Source organism: Gobio gobio (assembly GCF_949357685.1).
Source record: "Gobio gobio genome assembly, chromosome: 22".
NCBI lineage: Eukaryota > Metazoa > Chordata > Actinopteri > Cypriniformes > Gobionidae > Gobio > Gobio gobio.
In genome coordinates this window covers 19,463,133-19,488,329 of record NC_137118.1, presented here as the reverse complement: position 1 = coordinate 19,488,329, position 25,197 = coordinate 19,463,133, and the positions used below count along the sequence as shown (strand labels likewise).

The 25,197-nt window shown below is 36.4% G+C and overlaps 1 protein-coding gene across 1 annotated transcript; it reads right to left on the bottom strand.

Moving 5' to 3' along the window:
• Window positions 1-1,907: 1,907 nt before the first annotated feature.
• cercam (cerebral endothelial cell adhesion molecule) lies at window positions 1,908-21,588 on the bottom strand. The gene is made up of 12 exons (XM_079804529.1): window positions 21,217-21,588; window positions 19,499-19,609; window positions 19,249-19,366; window positions 17,035-17,169; window positions 15,955-16,159; window positions 15,601-15,720; window positions 12,473-12,549; window positions 12,268-12,374; window positions 11,545-11,677; window positions 8,413-8,540; window positions 6,181-6,384; window positions 1,908-3,246 (listed from the first exon to the last, which is right to left on the bottom strand). Exons 1-12 carry the CDS (start codon window positions 21,417-21,419, stop codon window positions 3,012-3,014), a joined length of 1,776 nt encoding a protein of 591 aa, XP_079660655.1. The 5' UTR covers window positions 21,420-21,588; the 3' UTR covers window positions 1,908-3,011.
• Window positions 21,589-25,197: the final 3,609 nt, after the last annotated feature.

Below are 25,197 nucleotides of genomic sequence, written 5' to 3'. Positions count from 1 at the left end.
GGCTTCCATACGTTTACATGGATTTTCAAAGGGCTGTTTTTTTATGTAGTGTCTTACAGTTTTTATATTTCACAGACAGAAACTGAGTCTGTTTCATTTAAGACAGAATAACAAGTTTTCCACATACCATGAACTTTGACCATTATTGGCTGACCTATTTCAACGTGAACAAAAACATCCTTGAGACTGTGAAAATTCTCTGTTTCAGACATACACATGCACACTCACTGACCTCACAAAACCTTCCCTATCTGAGACAACCAATCAGAGGAGGTTTAGAGAGCCCCACCCCCATGAAAATATGAAAACACACTGGATGAAGCAATGACAAGAGTTTATCAGTGACAACACACACAATACTATACTATAGCTCACACATTACTGTATTCATTCATTCAGATACTTTTAAATGCTTGAAAAATTATATATATGATATGATGTATCATACAAGACTTCAAAAAACTATGAAAGCCAACAGATTATATGCAGACCAAAACCATCTGATTAGACATTTCAAACTATTTCTGTGAAATAAGCACAGCTATTGATTGTGTGTCATTTGAGAAGGAACTGCTCAGATGCAATGGTATTTTGCTGTTCTTATGAAATAGGGTTCGCTGGGTCACAAGGGGAAAACGTCTTCAGCTGAGAATGGCATTTTAGAAATGGCCCAACCCTCCTCCTTACACCTGAGCTGTGGTCACATGACCCCTGCTGGCTAATATAGGAGTCATCTATTTTAATCATGCATCAATCTGCACATTCAACACCTCAATACTGTGAGAGAAACCGTTATATCATAAAAGAGTAGTTCAGTACTGTAATGTTTGACTCAGGACTTTGTATCATTAACAAATGCAGCTTCTATCCTGCAGTTGTTTTATTTTTAACTAAACATTTATGGTTGTTTCCGGTCTTGTACATAATAGTTATAGATTCTGGAACTGAAAACACACAAAACTGGATTTACTTAATTTTAATCAAATGTGAATTGTCTTTCTTATGAATATGTCGGAAAGGTTACTCAGATTCCTGAGAACTATTTTGTGCACTTTGCATATACGACATGTACTATAAATTCACCCTTATCAGTGTTTTATTTATTTATTTTTTAGATAATACATATAATTAGAAATACTAATAGAATTAGACATTATTTTTTATGTTTTCTGTTTTAATTTTAGTTAATTTTTAGTACTTTTGTATGGAGCCCCTATGTCCCTTTAGTTTTTAGGGGCTCTGTATTTTTATTGTTTTTTTATGTCTATATAGTTTTTAGCTTATGTAGTTTGAGTTATTTTAGGACTTCAACTAATACTAAACAAAAATGAGAAATGTTGACTTGACAACTGAAATAAAATACTTTTTTTTTGTATTTCAGGATGTGTATTTTATTTATCTATCTGTTTTTCTTTTAAATACTATATAGCCTACATCTAAAATCTTTTTGTGAATAATAATACGTTTAAAAGGAAACATTTTAAAGGAAAACAACAATTCTTTATCTTTCAAAACTACCAATTGTCTTTGTTGTGCTTTTGTACTCTAACCAAAAGATGGCGATAGAGGTCGAGCAGTCGCCCTGCTCGAGTTTCAAGAAGTCTTAAAGGGATAGTTCACCCCAAAATGAAAATGGTCATCCTTTACTCACCCGTATGTTGTTCCAAACCTGTACGAGTTTCTTTCTTCTGTTAAACATAACCACTTGACGGTAACCACCGACTTACTATGGGAAAAAAATACTATGGAAGTCACCTCCCAGAATGTGTAAAGTTTATTAGATAACTCCTTAATATGTGTAAAGCTTATTAGATAACTCCTTAATATTTTATTCTAGGCTTAACTAGTATGCACTACTAGTACTCAGAGACAATTGATTTAACTTTTATAAATAACAGCCATATTTGCCATACATTATTTATTTCTATTGGTCCATTTAATAGGCCTTTAATATGTGAAGTAGATTGAAGGAAAAAAAATCTCTTACATGGCTAAAAAAAAAAAACATACCTTCAAATAAATGTCGGTAAATATCAGATACTGTTCCTTAAAAAAACCAATGTGACTGACATCCAATATGGTCATTTTTCAAAAACATTTTTATTTAAAAAACAACTCAATTTAACAGACCAGCCATGCACACTAATGTCCTTTCATTTGGTCCTGCTGTCCACTTTGGAGGGTTAGAGAAGGGAGTAAGACGGGGAAGAGAAATAAATAAGAACAAATGATAATGATGGGATCAGAGAAATTCAGCATGAACAGCGAAAATGCACCAATAGAAAAAGAAATTCACCACACGGATCATTCCAAATATACACTAAGCTCTGTTTGTTCGATTGTCTGAGCATGATAGTCCCACGAGAGTTGGATAAAATCCAGTAATAAAAATTCTAATGCACCACTTCCATATTCTATTTTTATATAGTTAATAGAGAAAAATAACCTAATAACAATGCAACATTAGCTTAATTTAGAAATAGACAAAAGCCCTCTCCTCAAATTCATAACATATTTCCTCTTGAATTATGGTCATATATAAGAGTCATTGTACCCTATTCCATTTACAGGTTCTTGTATTCCATTAAAACTCTATTTTCTATATAAAATGTTATTTTTCTCATTGGGAAATTGTGTTTTGCTTGTTTGTGTGTTGCTTGTTTTGCTGTAAACCTCACAGCTTAAAACAAGAAAGAAATGCCAATAAATTTCATTCAAGATATATCATCTGAAAACATGTCTTAATATCTTGCAATTTAATATCTGTTTTCTTTTACTTAAGAAAATGTATCTTGTTAGAGATATTTAGACATTTATACTGGAAAACAAGAAAAATACTGATAAAAAAAAGAAAAAAGTCTCCTCCTAATGATTGGTCCCAGGTCTTGCTCGTCTCTTCCAGTTTTGAGGTCTCCATGAAGAGTGACATTTGTCCTTATAAAGAGCTGCTCACTCATTCTAACCCCTCCACTCTTCAAAAAGCCCATTTATGTGGCTTTGGGACAGGTACTTCACAACTCGTCCTTGTAGGTGGCGCTCTGCAGCCCGGCCGGTGGCTGAGAACCCTTCAGAGTTTTATGCGACCCCCTCCAGTCCGTGCGCACGTTGTCATCATCCCAGAGTGTGGACGTCTCGGTGTCGCTCACCCACTCCGGGTCCCCGGCGTAATGGCAGGGCTGCACCAGAAGAGGGTGTGTGGAGTACGCCATCAGATTCCGATTGGGAAAATGGGATTTGTAGTCTTCACTATTGAGAAGGGAAAAACAGCCAAATAAAATGGTTTTCATTAGCTGAACTCTTCGTTATGATTACAGGCTCTATAAATTAGGTCAATAATATTTTCATGTGATGTTATAAGCCAGGGGTTTTCAAACTTTATGATGCCAAGGACCCCCAAATATGATGAACCTTTATGATGAACCTTCCTAAAATACATCTATTTTTATGTAAGAAAAAACATTTAAACCGTTAGATAAATAGTAAGTATGGCATTATAAATACAACATTGTTTCCCAACTTAAATTGGCTATTAATGTTGGATTTATAAACCTGAAGAAGAACATTTTCAATTAAAAAATATTTGTATAAGCAACTTTCACAATAAAAGTATGTGCAGCATACGTACTGCGTTAAGAATACTGCCTTACAACCCTAGTGAGCAAGATAAAGGGGACTATAGTGAGAAAAACTCACTAAAGATACAAAGTATATACAATTCTAGAAAGTATGTACGGCAAGAAAGGAGAGAAACATTTAGAAATGAAACAGTTAGAGTAGACTTTATCCATTTTTGCTTTGTCCTTTTATTCTCTGAAATTTTATATATATAAAAAAAATCCCTAACTTGAAGTGTAATATCATATCAAATAATATAATATTCACAAGGCAAAACAGGTAGTAATAATAGTATTAACATTTAATAACATAATATATATTAAATAATAATATTTATACATCTAAATATTCATCAATATATAGATGCTTACCTTACGTATGAGCAACAGAAATATATAATAGAATTAATATAATATTCACCAGGAACAACAGGTAGTAATAATAGCATTAATATTTAATAATAATAATAATAATTATATATATATATATATATATATATATATATATATATATATATATATATATATATATATATATATATATATATATATATATATATATATATATATATATATATATATATATATATATATATATATATATATATATATATATATATATATATACATACATACATTTTTTATAAATCTAAATATTCTTCAATATTTTATTCCTAACCCTAAGTATGAGCAAAAGATATAATACAATATAATTAGTGCTGTCAAATCGATTAATCACGATTAATATGTGTGTGTACTGTGTATAATTATGTATATAAATACACACACATACATGTATATATTTAAGACAAATATATATATATATATATATATATATATATATATATATATATATATATATATATATATATATATATATATATATATATATATATATATATATATATATATATATATATATATATATATATATATATATATATATATATATATATATATATTAGGCTGTGCATATTTATATTTTCGCATCCAAAATAAAAGTTTGTGTTTACATAATATATGTGTGTGTACTCTGTTAATTATTATTTATATATAAATACACACACATTCATGTATATATTTAAGAAATATTTGCATGTATATACTGTATATACATTTATATAATCTATAATATATATAAATATAAATGTTTTATATATAAAAATTATATTTTTTTCTTAAATATATACATGCTTGTGTGTGTATTAATCTTTTAACATGTATTGTGTGTGTATTAATCTTTTAATCGATTAATCTTTTGACAGCCCTAATATATATATATATATATATTTATATATAAAATATAATTTTTTATATATACTATAAATTATATAAATATATGTATATATATACACAGTATATACATGCAAATATGTCTTAAATATATACATGTATGTGTATGTATTCAAATATACATAATAATTATACACAGCACACACATATTATGTAAACACAAACTTATTTTGGATGCGATTTATCGATTTGACAGCACTAAATATGATATAATATAATATAATATAATTGGGATCGACTGGACTGTGTATATGTATAAATTCCTATTTTAAAAAAGTACTAGTTTACGTTTAGATGCTTTACAACCTTTCAAAGGAAAGAGGTCACAGCTTATCTATTTAATGTCTCTTTTGGATCCAGAATCAGATAGCGAATCACTTTAGGGCTTGTGCTGCTTGACTTTACCCCAATAAATGAATAAAGTATCAGTTACTTTCAGCAAAAGCCTGTATAGGTACTTAATGTACTGAGGATAAACCGCATGTCCTGGGCCAGCTGGCAGACCCTCCGTGGCTTTGTCAGATCTGGAAGGAGAGCGAACCGGCAAATGCTGGCTAAAGTAGCTACTAATTTTGCTGGAATGCGGAACGGGGAACTAAGGGCAGGGTGTTTAAAGGGTTAGCCGTCAGCGGGGCAGTAGCAGCACGCCGGTTTCTGCCGGGAGAGCCGCGGATCAATGGAAAGATTGAAAAACATGAGGAGAATGCTGCTCTTAACTGCCTCTGTGGGGATGAGGAGCTTCAGGCGGGACGTGCCAAGCAAAATGAGTAAGAGTCAGAGATGTAGAGGAAACGGACAAGGAAAAGGAATGGCATCATGCCAATCCACAGCACACAAACAACAGGTCACACTGCGGAATCAAAGCTATTGCCAGCTCAAGATCGGAGTTTCAAGTCTCGACACTCCGTCCATAAAACTCAAATGACTTGTACAATTACATAGTAAAGAAAATATGTGAAGAGTTTTTAGAATATAACTCTCCAAATCAAAGCACACATTTGTGGTGAGCAACTTCAGTCAGTCCTGCTTTGCACAAATATGATGTTCTCTTATATTTCTGGAATGTAACTTACCTAGAATACTAACATTTCATTATAAACTAGACGTGTTTAACATATAATCAAGGAGAAAATCCAAGTATGCATATGCCTTTATGGTGAGAAAGCAAACTTTGTCAACTAAAATTAGAAACATCACTCTTATAAGGTTTTTGCAACAAACCCCACAAAGTATGTTTAGTCAGATTCTCTGGAGACTTGAATGTCATACTCACTTTGGGTGCTTGTCATACATGATGGGTAGAAACTCATCCACAGGGAGCATCTTAGATATCGGTTCGGCGTTAAGGAGCTTCTGAGCTCCCTGGAGAGAGATGGCGTAAGACAGCGTCCAGTAGGAGTAATCGGCGTACACTAGATTCTTCACGTTCTCCACTGCAACTTCCTCTCCAGGGTTCACCTTCTTCCTGCCCAGGTATCTGCAACAGATCCCACAACAGTAAAGCCACCTGATGGGGGCGCTATATCATCTGTCATGAGTTGTGCAGTTGGATCGACCATGTATTTTAAAGTGCCCTAATTATGCTATTTTAAAGGTTCCCAATTTTGTTTAGGAGTTCTCCTACAACAGATTTACATGCATACAAGGTAAAAAAAAATAATAATTTTCTCATAATAAACATCATACATACATGCAACATCACCTATTTTTTTCACAGTGTCTAAACGGTTTGATCAAGGATTCGGCCTCTCTAAACCTCTTCTGTTTGAGAGCCTTCTCTGCTCTGATTGGTTAGATCTAAATCTGTTGTGACTGGTCTACTCTGCTCTGATTGGTCAGATCTCAATCTGTTGTGACTGGTCTACTATACTCTGAATGGTCAGATGACCCAGTCTATTGTGACTGGTCTACTATGCTCTGATTGGTCAGATGACCCAGTCTGTTGTGATTGGTCTACTCTGCTCTGATTGGTCAGATCTCAATCTGTTGTGACTGGTCTACTATACTCTAATTGGTCAGATGACACAGTCTGTTGTGATTGGTCTACTCTGCTTTGATTGGTCAGATCTCAATCTGTTGTGACTGGTCTACAATGCTCTGATTGGTCAGATGGCCCAGTCTGTTGTGATTAGTCTACTCTGCTCTGATTGGTCAGATCTAAATCTGTTGTGACTGGTCTACTATGCTCTGATTGGTCAGATGACCCAGTCTGTTGTGATTGGTCTACTCTGCTCTGATTGGTCAGATGACCCAGTCTGTTGTGACTGGTCTACTCTGCTCTGATTGGTCAGATGACCCAGTCTGTTGTGACTGGTCTACTCTGTTCTGATTGGCCAGATGGCCCAGTCTGTTGTGTTTGGTGTACTCTGCTCTGATTGGTCAGATCTCAATCTGTTGTGAGTGGTCTACTCTGCTCTGATTGGTCAGATCTCAATCTGTTGTGACTGGTCTACTATGCTCTGATTGGTCAGATGACCCAGTATGTTGTGATTGATCTACTATGCTCTGATTGGTCAGAAGACCCAGTCTGTTGTGACTGGTCTACTCTGCTCTGATTGGCCAGATGACCCAATCTGTTGTGACTGGTCTACTCTGCTCTGATTGGCCAGATGACCCAGTCTATTGTGTTTGGTCTACTCTGCTCTGATTGGTCAGATCTCAATCTGTTGTGACTGGTCTACTATGCTCTGATTGGTCAGATGACCCAGTCTGTTGTGATTGGTCTACTATGCTCTGATTGGTCAGATGACCCAGTCTGTTGTGATTGGTCTACTCTGCTCTGATTGGTTAGAAGACCCAGTCTGTTGTGTTTGGTCTACTTTGCTCTGATTGGTCAGATCTCAATCTGTTGTGACTGGTCTACTATGCTCTGATTGGTCAGATGACCCAGTCTGATGTGATTGGTCTACTCTGCTCTGATTGGTTAGAAGACCCAGTCTGTTGTGATTGGTCTACTCTGCTCTGATCGGTCAGACAGCCCAGTCTGTTGTGATTGGTCAACGTGTTGGAAACAAAATATCCATAACCATATCTGAATTTCAGCTCCGGAAGCTTTATCAGAGCTTGTATACACAGTGATATGAACAGTAACGCAAAGTGGATTTGTTTTCGCAGTGCAAAATGTCTCGACATGTCGACAACACAAACCAAACTCTTTTTCAGACAGTTTTGAATCAGTTCTTTCTTTTGGGAGACAATAACTGATCTTTGCAACTTTGTAGACCTTTTACATTCACAAACAGCTGTATTAAACACTACATAAAAGCTAATATCTGAAAAACCATAATAGGGGCACTTTAAATAAGAATTTTAAAATGTTTACATAGATATGACAAGCTTATGCTATACAATCATAAAAACAAAAGTGTAAAAACAACAACTGTAAAACGTAAAAAAGTGACAAAGCTGAATTTAAGTTTTCCTTATAACTGCAACAAAAGCAATATTCTGATTCTGGTTTGCTCAAGTCTCCACGACAACTGTGTGACAGACAGGTGTCACTCACATGATGTCCCAGTCCAGCTCCGCCTGGTTCACCTCCTCCATCAGCCGCATCAGACGGCGTTTAAAGTTGGCTTGGAAACGCACGTCATCCTCAAAGATCAGCGCCTTGTCTAGCTGCATGTCTACAATCTATGAGCAATACACAAATAAATCATTTTGACATACTAAAAAACACAGCTTATTTTATATTAAAGGTCCCGTTTTTCGTGTTTTTTTGAAGCTTTAATTGTGTTTACAGTGTGCAATATAACATGTGTTCATGTTTCGCGTGTAAAAAAACACAGTATTTTTCACACAATTTACTTATCTGTATACTGCTGTTTTCACTGTCCTCAAAACGGCTTGAAAGATTTCCCTGTTCTATGAAGTCCCTCCTTCAGAAACACGTAACGAGTTCTGATTGTGCCAGCGCTTCCCGTGTTGTGATTCGACAGAAGCATAGCGTACGCAGAGCGCACGTTACCGGAAAGGTCACGCCTCTTACCATAACGGGGATGCATGCGCTCAATGATCTCTAAGTACAGCGTCCCTGGGAAAGCCAAACAAAGGTGACTTGACTCCGGGATGAAAATAACAGCGTCTCGACGACATGGCAACAAACAAACTATACGAACGCAACCGAACGCAACACTTCCTATTCTCCACGCGGGAGCAACAAGACCACGCCCCCTTTTTCGCGTGTTCTTGTGGGCGGAGGTTAGTCGACATACTGCTCTACTGACGTAATTAAAGCAGGAAATACCAGGATGTAGTCCTAACCGGCCGTTCGCTGTAGGCTTTGAAAGGGAACTTCTGTTAAATAAAATATCTCGCTTGGCATTAAACTTTGAGCTTTATAATTTTACAGGTATTATAAATGCTCTAACAGCAACATTACACACTAACTAAAGTTTGAAAAATGGGATCACGAAGAACAGGACCTTTAAGGTTTGGGGTCAGTAAGATTTTTTTTTAAAAAGAAAAGAAATTAATACATTTATTCAGCAAAGATGCATTAAATTGATCAAAAGTAACAGTAAATACATTGATGTTGTTAAAAATATTTATATTTCAAATAAATGCTGTTCTTTTTAACTGTCTATTCATCAACAAATCCTGAAAAAAACAGTTTCAACATACATTTTTCTTGAGCATAAAATCATCATATTAGAATGATTTCTGAAGGATCATGTGACACTGAAGACTGGAAGAATGATGCTGAAAATTCAGCTTTGATCACAGGAATAAATTACATTTTAAAATATATTCACTTGCATTGTAACACTATTTCACAATATTACTGTTTTTACAGTACATTTACTGTACGGTTCATTTCAACATTAATTTGAGTTTGAATTTGTATCTGTTAACCTTGGTTAATGCAATATGAACTAACATGAATGATCAAGGTACAATTGTATTGCTCATATTAATACATGCTGTAAAAATGTATGCATAATGCATATAGTTCATGTAAGCTAATACATCCATGTTGCATAGAGACTTGCATAGTGTTACCTATTAAATCTACATGCATGTTTCTAGGTTATAGGTAAAGAAAAACATTTGACCTGTAATATTTTAATGTTAAAAAAAAATTCTGAAGAATTTTAATATTCATATTTATACGTTTTTAATTTAGCACACTTTCATGGATCAGTACTGTTTTTATATTTTTTGTTATAAAGTTCAGCACTGTTTTGCTTATGTTTTTTTAATCCAGTATCCATTTAAAAACTATCGGTCATTAATCAGTTATCGGCAAGTACTGTCCAACCTAGTTATCGGTATCGGTAAAATCCACTATCAGTTGACCTCTAGTTTACAGACATTTAAGAGTGTCAACCTTGATTTATTGCAATTTTGAGGTGTTTGGTTTTATTTTGATTTTAGCAAATAAACATCTGATTGCTCTCCTCACAAATCAACTTGTTTTTCACTGGCATGTCTCATATGTGTTGAGGACTAGTGCATCTTTAAGCCTACATTCAGTACGAGTAAAATACTTAAAGGGATAGTTCACCCAAAAATTTAAATTACCCCTTGATTTACTCACTCTCAAGCCATCCTAGGTGTATATGACATTCTTCTTTCAGACAAATACAATTGGAGATATATTAAAAAATGTCCTGGCTATTCCAAGTATAATGATAAAGCTAGATATTTTACTTTATAACGTGTGATAACGTGATATTTTTCTTACACAAACCCATCGATTCACTTCAGAAGGCCTTCATAAACCCCCCGGAGCTGTGTGGATTACTTTTATAAAGGGATGGATGCACTTTTTTGGGCTTCAACTTTTGGGGTCCCATTCACTGCCATTATAAAGCTATACGAATATCGCGCGCGCTGATCGCCAGCGTTTTTCGTGACGTTTTTCAGCGCGTCTTGAGTGTTCAAACTTCACACCCAAGCGATTTTCACTGCTGATGCACCGAATGAACATGCAATTTCAGTAGATGCGCTCCCGGTACACAAGGTGGTGCTAAGGCACTTTACGCTTCCGACACTCGCTTGTCACACAGCATAAGAAGAGAAACAGTATTTACGTGCTTGCCAAAACCATAGACATATTATGTCTATGGCCAAAACCATTCACACACACTTTTTGCTAACTGGCAAGCAACATTAGCAGCTCATCTTCTTCTTTGTCTACTTAATACTTCTTTGTCGTATCAATGTGTGCTCGGCAAGACCGTTTTGTGCTTGAGCGCCACCAAGTCGTGTTTTACTGTCACTTCAGCAGCTCCAGGCACGTGAACAAAAGCGGCGATCTCATTGGTCAGCCAGTTTTTAACGCGGCGCGTCAAAATAAAAACACTAACCCGAGGCGTTTTTTAAAAAATTACGCTTTTACGCCTGCCGTTTTGCGCGTCGGTGTGCATACTCGCATTGGCGCCCTTTGTTTAGTCACGAGGCGTTAAACGTCGGCGATAAACGCGCGCGAAAATCGTCCCGGTGTGAACAGGCCTTTATACTCAAGACGTATTAGAATTGGTTACTTGTAATGTCAATTTCGCTGTAAGTTATCTGTACTTTTAAGAATGGTTTTCAGGTAGCCTACTCTTTACACCTCTCTCTGAATGTCATAGCTTTAGATAAAATACCAAACCAAATGGCATTTATTTAAATAGTTTTTGGGGCCACTGACCTCTTTCCAGATGTAGTAGTGGCTCAGGAAGCAGCCCACCTCTCCCTTGGTCAGCGTGCGGCCAGAGAAAGGGTCATAGTAACCAGGTAAGAGATCGACACCTAGAATCTTAATGTCGCTGCTGTTCAAAGCGCTGCATCCACAATTGAAAACACAAAATTATTGCCCTTATCATCATCTGTAGATATAAAATAGAAAGCATGAAGATTCCAATAACAGTAAATGTCTATTACAGCTGCATGATTAATCGTAAAAAAGACACAAACTCATTCCTAAATGTCAATGATTTGTCTTTTCAACCACGGTATCATTATTACAATAATTACAATACAATAATTTAGAATATCACAAAAGTACTGGGATAAAAGTTTATAATTCGGATATGAACACTAACGTCTATTGTAGCAATTCAAATTGAGTAAATTACCTTTTGAAAGAAACTTGACGCTTCAAATAAAGACTATATTAATTACACCAGTAGACGGCGACAAGTGACTGTTTCATGAGTTAGCAATAACATATAATAGCGTAAAAAGTATGCGTATTTGGAATGCTGTCCGGCGGGAGGGCTCCGAGGGTACCCAAACCCATGAGTCATTTAATCATTCATTCAAACATTGATTCACAGAATCGTGATCTCTAACTTAAACAAAAAAGTCACGATTCTCAATTTATCCAGAATAGTGCAGCTCTAATGTCTATTGTGCGTTTATCTATACTTACGCTCCATCTATGGCATCCACAATTTTAGCATCAATCTCCAGCTCATACAACGACCATAACATCCTATCCCTGCGGTCTTGACGTCTGCGCAGGTTTACCAAGTAGATCTGAGGAAAACACACAAATGCAAAATGTCCCACCAAATGTAGTGATTGCTGTAGCTCACAAAAATGGTAAAAAAAACCAAACAGATTATGCACTTTACCTCATCAAAACCCATGAGATCTGACTGTTTGGGAGGAACGTGGACATAGCGAGAGACGTACATGGGCGGCCCATGGACTGTGGGAGAAATTACCTCAATTAAGACTCAAATCCGAGACAATAATTCTGTTCGATTAAGGAGCTAATCGCTAATTAGCAGAAGCTTAGTACAATCGCATACAGTGGGGTCCAAAAGTCTGAAACAACATTGAAAATCATGTCAAAGATGTTCTTTGGAGCATTCTTATTTTATTACATGATCATTAATTTTTGTAGAAGTCATAGCTATGAAAGCCTCAGAGTCAAGTTTCTACCTCAGAGTAAGTAAAAAGGGTTCTTTTGACTTTATTTCTCATAATTTACTTTAAATATTGTGACTTTTTATCTCACAATTGCAAAAAATTTCTTGTAATGTTACTTTATATCTCCAACTCCAACTTGCCGGTTAAAGGGGTCATAAACTGCATGGTTTTATTGTTCTATAATGTGTCCTGTGGTTTACTTATAATGTTAGTATGATTTTTATTTTTATGATTTGTCATAATTTATAAATAAAAGGCATTTTCCCTACCCTGATTTTATAGTGAATTGAATGTAATGCTTTCAGACACTTAATTTAATGTTAATTATAATTAAATTAAAATGTTTTATAGTTTACATTTATATTAAATGCAATTAGCTCTGCTTTAGAGTTAAATATATGTTATTTTGTTAACACTTTAGGGTCTAATTCTCACTATTAACTGGTTGCTTATTCACAAGATATTGGGCTGTTTATTAGCACTTATAAAGCACATATTAATGCCTTATTCTGCATGGCCATATTCTACATCCCTACCCAATACCTAAACTTAACAACTACCTTACTAACTATTAATAAGCAGTAATTAGGAGTTTATTGAGGTAAAGGTCTTAGTTAATAGTTAGTTAATAGTGAGAACTGGACTAAAGTGTGACTTGAATTTCTATTGTCTTGGAAATATGTGTTTATTATAAACTAAAATATACTTAATAATAACATTTATATTTAAACTTGTATGTTATGTATTTAAATAAATTTGTAATTACACATGTGAATTAAGTTACAATTTAAAATGTAATCAAATAACACTCTACAGTTAAAATGTACTTTACTGGGGTTTTGGTATGTTAAATGTATGTCAAAACAAAAAATCATAAATCATGACAAAAGATTATTAAAGGAACACTCCACTTTTTTTGAAAATAGGCTCATTTTACAAGTCCCCTAGAGTTAAATACTTGAGTTTTACCGTTTTTGAATCCATTCAGCCGATCTTTGTATCTGGCGGTAGCACTTTTAGCATAGCTTAGCATACACCATTGATTCTGATAAGTCCATTAGCATCTCATTCAAAAAATTACCAAAGACACTTGCAATATTTTTCCTATTTAAAACTTGACTCTTCTACAGTTACATTGTGTGCTAAGACCAACTGAAAATTAAAAGTTGCGATTTTCTACACCTTTATGGCTAGGAACTACTTTCTCATTCCTGAGTAATAGTCGGGGATCTTCGCGGCAGTACCGCCAGATACAAAGATCGGCTGAATGTATTCAAAAACGGTAAAACTCAACTATTTAACTCTAGGGGACTTGTAAAATGAGCCTACTTTCAAAAAAGTGGAGTGTTCCTTTAAAATATAATGATTATAATGTACTTTTAATTTGACATTATTAAAAAGTGCACTTTTTAAAAGTGTACTTAGTGTGTTTAGAAACCTATTCAAGAAAGTTTACTCTCAAGTACACTCAAGCAACCTTCAAGCACTGCTCCCGGATAACTGAAAATGGGCAAAGAGGCGGGACGTGGGTGGAGCTGAGGTGCCTGGTTGCTGAAACCACACCCGTCTAGCTCGACCATAGTGGCAATAAACCTGTCACTCAAGTGGCCACGCCCTTAATTAATTATGCAGAACTTTAAGGCTTAATATAATTTAAACAGATAAGTTATAAAAACATTCATCCCCCTCACAGTTGTCATGAAGGGCAAAATTATCTATATAGACCAAAACCACTTTTTGTACCAGACTGTAACATTTTTTTTTTTTGCTGTAAAGTAGGGCATTTTAACATGGGGGAGATACAGATTTGACTCCCTTTTGGATCCTGTGTGTAGCGGCCAGTCGATGAATAGCAGTTTAAGTCACTTCTGTGTTGGCTTCAAGAGAGAGACTGCAGGAGGTTGGCGCTTGGGAAATATATACTAGCTTAAAGGGTTAGTTCACCCAAAAATGAAAATTCTGTCATTAATTACTTACCCTCATGTCGTTCGACATCTGTAAGACCTCCGTTCATCTTCGGAACACAAATGAAGATATTTTAGTTGAAATCCGATGGCTCAGAAAGGCCTCCATTGGCACAATGCACTGTACACTCTCAAGACCCATAAAAGGTACTAAAGACGTCGTTACAAAGTCCATCTCACTACAGTGGTTCTACAATAACTTTATGAAGCGACGAGAATAGTTTTTGAGCCCAAAAAAACCTAAATAACGACTTATATAGTGATGACGATTTCAAAACAATGCATCATGAAGCTTTGAAGCGTTATGAATCAGCGAGTCGAATCATGATCTTCATTCGGATCGCGTGTCAAACCGCCAAACTGCTGAAATATGTGACTTTGGCGATCCAAACTGCTGAATCGACTCACTGATTCATAATGCTTCGAAGCTTCATGATGCATTGTTTTGAAATCAGTTTTGAAGACTATTCTCATCGCTTCATAAAGTTATTGTAGAACCACTGTAGTGAGATGGACTTTGTAAAGACGTCTTTAGTACCTTTTATGGGTCTAGAGAGTGTACAGTGCATTGTGCCAATGGAGGCCTTTCTGAGCCATCGGATTTCAACTTAAATATCTTCATTTGTGTTCCGAAGATGAACGGAGGTCTTACGGGTGTCGAACGACATGAGGGTAAGTAATTAATGACAGAATTTTCATTTTTGGGTGAACTAACCCTTTAAGTGCTGTTATCATTAAAGCAAAAAGGAGGACATGCCGACTACTACAACATTCTGAAATTAATGTACGTTTTCAAATTATCGCAAAAGTGTTCTACTGATAATATAATTTATAAAAAATATATAAATGTCAGTGTCACTCACTCAAAGATTCCAGGTAAAGGTGGACAAAGTTGATTCGATCATCCTCTACAGTCTGATGAGGCTTTGCAGGTACGTTCAGATACCCATAACGCTCCTTGTTGCACAGATACATCTGAACCTCTGGTTGAAAAAAATGAATTATATAAGATAAATAAATATTGCCATACATTTTATTCACTAAGTCAGCTCTTTCCAATGCTATTTGACTGTCAATTCTACAAAATGTTACAGCCAGCTGGACACAGAGAATAATTGTTTCCCTCATTCCCACCAAACTAAATCCAAATCTTAAACTCATCATATTGCATAAGGTAAATGAGATACGTTGGAGTCATCCAGAAGGGGGCACCATACCCGATATTCTGCAGGAGAAAGCAAAAACGATGATGTCGTCGAAGGGCCAGGAGTAGTCTTTGTGAGGGGGGTGAAAGGACACACTTTTGGTACCCTGTTTGCGCAGGTCCAGCAGGATTGTGGAGTGGACCATCGGGACAGGGTAGCAGCCCAGCCTTTGACGTTGCTTTGTGGGGAAGTACTCAGCGGTACGACGATAATAGCCCTGAAACAGAGAAAAAACTGAACCACATAGTCAAAAAACAAAGTGTTTGAGCAAACAACACCTAAACAGACTCACAATGAAAAATTGCCCTCAAAAGTGATGTTGTATTTCTCCAAAAACACTCACTTAAACTGTAGACTTGTTTTGTCACATTGTTTGCACACATAGCTTTATTATTATCAATATTTGCTCTCTAATATGTAGCATTGAGTTTGTCTGGACAGTTCACGTAAATTAACAAAAAGTGGTTCCAATGCAACATTTTATGTCTTTTTGTTGCAATAATATTTAGTTAAATCATTTAAATGATGGCAAAACGAAAATTATTATTATTATTATTAGTAAAATAATATATATATTTACTACTGCTGAAAAGTTTGGGGTCTGTAAGATAAGAAAAGGTTTTTAAAAGTCTCTTATGCTAACCAAGGCTGCATTTATTTGACACAAACACACAGTAAAACAGTAATATTGTGAAATATTATTACAATTTAAGAGAAGTGTGTTCTATTTAAAAATTGTCAGCATCATTACTCCAGTCTTCAGCGTCACATGATTCATTCATGTACACACACACACACACACACACACACACACACACACACACACACACACACACACACACACACACACACACACACACACACAATGCAGTAAGCAACTTCGTATTAGCTTGACTCTAGTCTATCTAATTAAAATCACCAGTAGTCTAAACATTCTGAAAATACAGTTCCAAAGTAACTTCTCCAATGCTCAATATTATACAGCAACAGTGGAAGCAAGATGAAATGTTAGCTATCACTCTTTGCATTTTAAGAACATACACATTTACACACTAATAGACACTTCCAAGCTGCAAACGCATGGTTCTGTACCTGTGGAGTGATGCCACACCAGTAGTTGGAGTAAGCTGACTGTGAGTCCAGCATGGGGGCAATAACAGACTTATTCTCAGCCATCAGGAGGTGCAGGGTGTCTGGGTTGGTCAGGATGTTGTCTGTGTCTGAATACTGCAGATGAGGAAATAAACACAAAGAATGTCATTAATAGTCCTGATATTAGCTCAGAAAACAGATAGACAATTCTATACTTTTTCAGTCTGGGTTTAAAGCAAAACACAGTAGTAGGTCTGTGATTTTTTTATTAGACCTCAGCGCAGCGTTTGACTCCATTGATTATGATATCCTTGTCTCTCTCCTAAAAAGATGATGGGAATTCGGGGCATGGCACTTGAATGGTTTACCTTGTTCCTCTCTATATCAGGTCTTTTTCTTTTCCTTTTGGTCAACATTTTTCCCATTGTATAGGGGGTTCCACAAGGATCTATTCTTGGCCCAATCCTGTTTTTGTTATATATGCTCCCTTAACTATTTAATTTGTTTAAATCCAATGAAATCATGTATGGTTTGGAGCTTCTAACACCCCAAATTACACAGATCTGGACATTTTGGCCCACTTCTGTAAATTGGTGGTAAAGAATCTTGGGTCCAGATTTACTAACAGCTTGTGCCAGTGAAAACACTCTTTTGCCATTAAAAAACTACTGTCAGAATTTGCTAAAGACACGCAGTGAAACTTTAGCTCTGAAAAGTTATTTTTGCAGCTGACCTTATTGCATATGCATTTTTAGGAGTGTCCCTTTCAGACGCAAAATCTACATTATAGTATTTATCTATTGTATTTAAATGAATCAAGGTGATTTACTAAGGTTTGCGCTAGTCAATTTACTGGTATATGCGGCATTATTTACAAAATAAAAGCATGTTTTAAACCAGACATTAATTTGTGCAGCTCTTGGTAGATTGCGTTGGTCATTATGGAAATGATCTGGCTGCGTCTGTGTTCTTTAATTTGCGCGTCGTCAGTTGATCACACACAGAACTTTCCACTCTCATCAGCTGCGCTCTCATGCTAATTTGCCCTGTTTAGTAAATGTGGCCCATGGTGTGCAGTTCGATAATTTGTAGATTTTTTTATATCTGAGATCAATAGCAAAGCTAAACCATTCCAGTCTTCTAGTTATTTTGAAAAAAATATCTATGCTTGTTCCTCTTCTTCAAGTGCATAAACCACATAGGATGCTAAGGTCAGAAAGTCAGATGATATGGGACGCAATGCATCGTACACCCGGTGCAATGCGAAGTCAGACGTGACGTAAGTGTTTTTGTTATGTCCAGCGCCACGTTGTTTAAATAGCAAATTAACTTGCACCAATCTGTTTGCACATGGGCGTGCTGGTCTGAAAACGAGGTGTGTTCAGGCGCATTGTTGGCGTGTTGCTATTTTGAGGCAACTGAAAACATTGACCAACAAAATCCTGGTCTAAAATCAATAGTGCAGTGTTATTTGAAGGGCGTGTTAGTAATATGCACCTATAGGCAAGAGCACAACGCGCGTACACTTATTACACACACAGGGACACGAAACAGCACACAAGCATTTTTAAATATTAAAAATAAAAGGATTCTTCTCTGGAGAAGCGTTCAGTCTTTCAAAATCCACCATGTAAAATCCACCATGTAAATAGCGAATCCGCCATGGTGCAAGCACAACTGGCTTTTAGAGGGAATGGGAGATGAGACTCTGATTGGTTTATTGCATGTTAAGCCCAAAACACACCCATGACTCATTAAGAAACTAGGTATAACCCTTTTCGACCATGCCGTCTGTGCCGTCTGGCACATGATAATTTTTTTCCTAGCTAAAGTGGATTCGGACATGCCCTAAGTGCACCTGTGCTTCAGACCATGCACTCAGACCGTTAAAATAGGGCCCTTAGTTTCTATGACCACCAGACTGAAATTGAGTGGCGACAGAGCATTGGCTGTAGCAGCTCCGAAGCGTTGGAATTACTTAGTCCTTCATCTAAGGCTAGCATCTCATTAGGTTCTTTGAAGCGACATTAAAAATTACATCTACTCGCATTAGTGTTTGATCCAACTGGTTAATTTAGAAGTATTTGAAGTGCTTTATAAATAAAATAAACAAACAAACAAGATATAAGCAAAAATAATCCCAGTAAATTATAGCACAATTTCTGACCCCAATAAGAACTGAATCAAGGCGTATATGCTTTAACTGGGTCATACCAGAATGTAGTCCGCCCAGCGTTTCTTGGCAAAGTTCAGCGCTGCCTGTTTGAGCTTCATAACGTACTCATAGCGGCCGTTAGTCCAGTGCTTGGGCCCCAGCTCACCCGCATAGGCCCTGTGCAGATAAAACAAGCCATCAAAACTTGGTGGTCCCTAAACTTCCAAAAATCTAAAAGCATTTTAGAATTGGGGTTTTATCAGGACAGCATATCTGCCATTTGTGCATGTTGTGTGATGATCATCTCACGTGGGTTTATCTAAAGGTCTCCACTCCACATAGTGATATTGTGTTTGCATGACGGTGAGCCATTCTCGCAGGATAGCTGTTGTGTTGTCAATGTTGTGGTCTGTTGCTGCCCTACAGGAAACAATAAACAGCGAGACGGCAGTTAATTAAAGACATTTTTGGTGTCAAAAGAGAAATAAATTCATGTGGTACATCTGACATGCAGAAACATAAAAAACATTAAACAGGAAATTATATCATAGCAAGGACCCTCACCACCTTTATGACTGCATGCTAAGGTCAATAAGTCTCTTAAAGGTGCACTATGTAACTTTTCCATCCGCTATAGGTCGCCTATTCAAAACAAAGGCGTAGTTTGATGATGCCACGTTTGAGTGCAGAATCGTGAGACATGTGGTCTTCACCACACAGCCGGTGGAAAAGAATCGGGATAGGACTTGGGCAGAAATTATGTTTATGGATGCGATTATTAATGTTACTGTAGTATGAAGCTGATCAGGACCTAGTGTTGTGGTAGCTGAGCAAGGCCGCTGAAGCGATTGTTAATAAGATGAACGCAACACACGCCTCGCGAGCAGCAGGACTTTTATTATGCCACAGTCGCCGGCGCCATTTCCGCTTTTCCGATCATGAGTTTGAGGTCACGCAGCTGTTTATCATATTAGATACATTTGAGTGTGTTGAAAATGAAGTTATGGCGTTATTCTGTGCGTTCGCTTGGCGGCTCCTATGACACTTGTTGCACACTGCAGTAAGAGTAAAGCGTTTAGCAAAACCGAGGGTATGCATATGACGCAATTGACAGGCAACTCCCTTTCACATCCCGGTTCCTTGGTAAAAAATTATAATTTTCTCACGATTTACAAATAGTTGGAAACATTTGGGATACTGTAAGTACTCAATTGAACAAAATATATAACACTGGCATAGTGGTTTTTGGATATTTTACAGAAAAAATGTGACACAGTGCACCTTTAATATATGGGTAATTTGCCCTTTTTAAGGAAAATTTACCTCAGGGTTTAAAATGTCAAAAAATATAATGATAGGTACTAATTTTAATATATAATTTTTATCTTTAAACATATATTTATCTTATATCTTAACTTCTTAAAAATAAGATGTGTACATATGGTAAAATATGGTATAACTTTATACTTGATAGTTACACCATTTGACATTTTGAAGTAATTCAATTTAAACTTTAGTTAATAATGGTATAAAGGTTTTTCTAAACTGTATGAAATCAACATGTACCTGGCCAATGTGTTTTAAACTAGATTTTGTAAATATATTTCCCCCATTTCTTTATCTAGGACACTCTAATTTGTCATTGACCCAAATACTGAGTAATACAAATGAACATGAACTAACATGTCAAACTATCCCATTTGTGATGTAGCATCTAACTTCTCTTGTTTATATAAATCACAAAATTAACTAGGCTACTTGAAGCTATTTTGAACGTTAAATCATGCACTATTTTCTTTTTACTTAGTTTATTTTCTAAATAGTAGGTATGCGCTAGAAATAAAATAAACGTAAGTGAATAAATAAAGAGCACCTCCTGAACGTTATTAGTTGGGGGGAAGGGGATCTGCTTTTAGGGAAAAGTTTGCAAAAGTCAAGGGGAGGTGATGAAATGCAAATAAGATTGACCTTTTGACATCTACACATATAATCAACCATATTAAACTGCAGGGAAGTAAGTCGCCTACCAGATAGAGATGCGCTGTTTGGGATAGTTTAATCTCTCGAGAGCTCCGAGGTAATGTGGTAAAGAATGAGCGGCGTTCCGTGCGATTACAACTATAACGACCGTGGGCGGCTGCATCTTTGACTCGTCGGTATAATTTTCCTCCGAAAAGTAACATTGTGCTACCGCGAGAATAGTCCAAACGGTTATAATCCCAGATAACATAGTTGGATTTCGATGGCCCGTTGCGTCGTTGCACAAACAGTCCCATCCGCGTCAGCAGCTGAAGGAAAGAGGGCTCTTCCCTAAACTTCACACTCCCCCTCAATTCTCCTTTCCCCCCTGAAGGAGCCAACGTGTTCTGTTAGCTGTGTTTGAGTTACAGCTTCCGTGTGAGGATTTTTTTCCTCAGAACTGTTACATTATGTGTTCAGTGTAACTTTTACATGCACTGCGAGAAGGTTTCATCGACGTTATTTTCTAAACCTCAACTGTTATTCAGAACGTTTCGCTACATTGTTTCGCTAGCTTAAATGTTTTAGGGTAAAATGTCGACGTTCGTTTTGGGTATTTTTTCGTCTAACGGAGCATAAAGTGATTTTCTTTTTCGCAACCAAAGAAAGAGTCTGAACCGCTGCCATTTTTGCGATTTTACTGTCAAACTAAATCACTGACAATGACTGACTGTAATATTTTTTGTCATGTTTAGTTCAAATTCCCAGAGCACAACAGTAGCCTACTAAATTCTTTTTATTTGTTACACACTGTTTAAAAGAAACAACAAATTAACAAACAACAGTGACTTTAAAAAGCAACTGAAACCGCTGCGTCATCGAAAAGCAACGAAGGTCTGATAACCTAAATCAAGTGTCGTACATTAGCAAGCAAATATATATTATTATTATTATTATATTAGAAAACAACCACACACACAGTTCTAGTTGTTTGCCTACAGTGAACAACCACAAGAGGGATGTGTTGAGCTTGTTTCACAAATGAACCAATAATGTGACGTATCTCTCAGTTTGACATTAGAAGAGCTATTTTTTCAGTATGTGTAGCTAAAAGGATAGATAGATAGATAGATAGATAGATAGATAGATAGATAGATAGATAGATAGATAGATAGATAGATAGATAGATAGATAGATAGATAGATAGATAGATAGATAAATGATGTTGTTGTACTTAATCAAATCACTTACAAAAAAAAACTCCACATTGATTCAATCTTTGGTTGTTCATCTACAAAGGAATGCAAAATTGATCAGTGGCTGTCCACACTATTGAGTACTTGTCTTTATGAATGCTTTATGAGAGCTGATGCTCCTTACAGCGAGATCAAGTGAAAGAGAGAAGCTCAATGACCAGATGCCGCAGAAGAGCAAAACCTTGAAGGGTGTAATCAGAAAAGAAAACAGCCTAACAAAGAGATGAAGGCACAGAGAGAGTAAACGGAATACGGCTGACGTCCAGCGAAACTGATTTCAAGTGGCCCTTCTATCATTGGCAAGCTGCATTGCCTGTAACAATTAAATTAGCGGCGTGCTCAGGCTTGGTCCAGAGACTTGGGTCAAAGGGAGTGTCGTTTCATGGTACCCACGCCTACCCCTCCAACCCCTGGCCCTCGGAGGGCACTTTCCCAGCGCCTTCAGCACAGCCAACCCTGAGAGAGTTCACCAACATCCCAACTAACTTTTCACTGCTGGGTCAAAGGTCTGTGGAGCAGGGCAGCAGGGTGTGGCTGGGGGTCGAGGGCACACAAGACAACTAGCCCGGGCCCAAACATTTATTCAGAGAAGGAGGGGGCCATTTTCCCCTGGACAACTTTGATTAAGCCACTTTATCCTATGCCTAGTGGGGGGTCTGCCGTGAGCCTATGGATATACGAAGCCATGTGGCACACTAAGTGAAAGGGGGGTCCATTGGTCCCAGCACCTCCGCAGACTCTTTCTTTACTGGGTCAGTCAAAATCCCTAAAAGGGCAGCTGCAACACTATGGGAAAGCCTTAAACTTCTTCCAGCATTGCGATAATCAATAACATGTTCCCATACAGACGTCTCACGGCTCATCAGCTCAATAACTGTCACTCACGGTCCCACGCTCAGCTCAATCGCACAAACTTACTCAGCAGTCGCGAAGTGACAGTCCAACACTGAATGCGAAATCAGTTTGAATCTTCAGTGAAGCTTTTTGGGAGGCTTGGTTTTTAAAAAGACCAGCTATGTTCTCAATGGACTACAAGCATACTGCTTACCCACAGTAGTATGCTTAATGCAACTGACCCATTGGAAGATTGCGCATCTACCTATGTTTAACTCCTAAAACATATTCACTGCAGTTTATTCCCGATTCTTTGCACAATGCTATGTCCTCAAAACACTTTTCCCATATGAATAATTTATAAACCAATATATTTTGACATTTGCATCACATAAGCAGCTGCAGATGTGTGGCATTTCTGACATAGTAAACTTACTTAAAAACTCACCTGCACTGTAAAAATAAAATTACGGTAAAAAAAACGGCAGCTGTGGTTGCCAGAACTTTACAGTAAAAAAATACGGTAGCATTATTTAGGTTTTACGGGACAGCACTTAGTTTACTGTCTATTTTACTGTTCAAAACCGTATAATTTAAAGGTTTATATTGTAATAATTATGCAGTTCACTTCCAAAGGTACGAGCCCCGTGAAACATGAATCGCGATAAAAGAGCTCAAAGACAATTGTGTTTCTAGGTTTTATTGTAGGTTGTACATTATTTTTAAATGTGATAGAGCATTAAACTTTAAGCTCCACTCACCTTACATTTCATTTCCAAACTGCTGCAAAACTTACATCATAAAACGTTGGCAGATTCATATACATCAGTTTTTATCATTTTGCAGAAATGTCACCAAAGGCACATTTTTCCAGTGCGAAAAATGCTTTTCTTATTTAGTATTTTTGTCTAGTTTCCTGTCTAAATATCTAAACATTCTTAAATCAAGATGCATTTACTAGATAAGTAAAATTAAATGAGATATTTTTTCTTGTTTTCTGGAAAATAACATTAAAATGAAGTGAGTTTTTGCTTAAAACAAGCTAAATTATCTGCCAATGGTTACAGTTAAATAACCTCATGTTTCAAAAAACATTACAATAATAGTGAATGTAAATAACTTACAGAACTCTATACCAACTGGCTGCTGCAGATTCATTTCAGCGTTGATATTGTTGCCAGAAAAACGCATAAATCTGAGTCTGAGGACGTGAACAGCTCCGGGCAGAACGTCATGGGTTGCCATGGTCACAACATGGCGTGAACGCAGCATGAGCTTGTTGTTTTGGTTCAGGAGAAACTGTAAAAGGCAGTTGCTGTTTGTTTGTGATTCGCAGTGACCGTCTGATCGGCTGATCGAAAAACAGTATGTGACAAAAGAAGTATGCCCGAATTTACATTACTCATAAAAGAGTAGGCAAAAATGCCCGGATGACCTATTACTTTAAGAGAAATTTGAAGTGTGCATACAATGACACTTTACTATCCCATGAGGCCACAGGAGAGGATTTGGAAATTACATTAAAGCAACACTGTAAGCCACATAACAATTACAACATGGAAAATGTAGTATGTTTGGATTACATTCATACACTGTAAACCTGAAAAAATTGGCAAAACTCAAAATAAATTTTGCTTGTAACTATATATATTTATATAAATATTTGAGTAATCTAATTCATACATATAACTTAAAATTATTATGTAATCTCAATTTAAATATTTTTAGTAGTGAAAACTTGGCTAGCTTTAATTAGCTAATTCAATAAATGCTAACTTGCTAATTGGAAGCACAATGCTTTGATAGCATTAGCATAGCTTAGCACTTGCTGAATGAGTACAGCTAAATAGAACATTTAACATACTTTTTATCTGTTCTCAAACTAAGCTCATTCTTCACTCAACACATGATGGTAACCCCCCAAAAAACCCAGCATAACAGAAAATCTCCCACTTAACA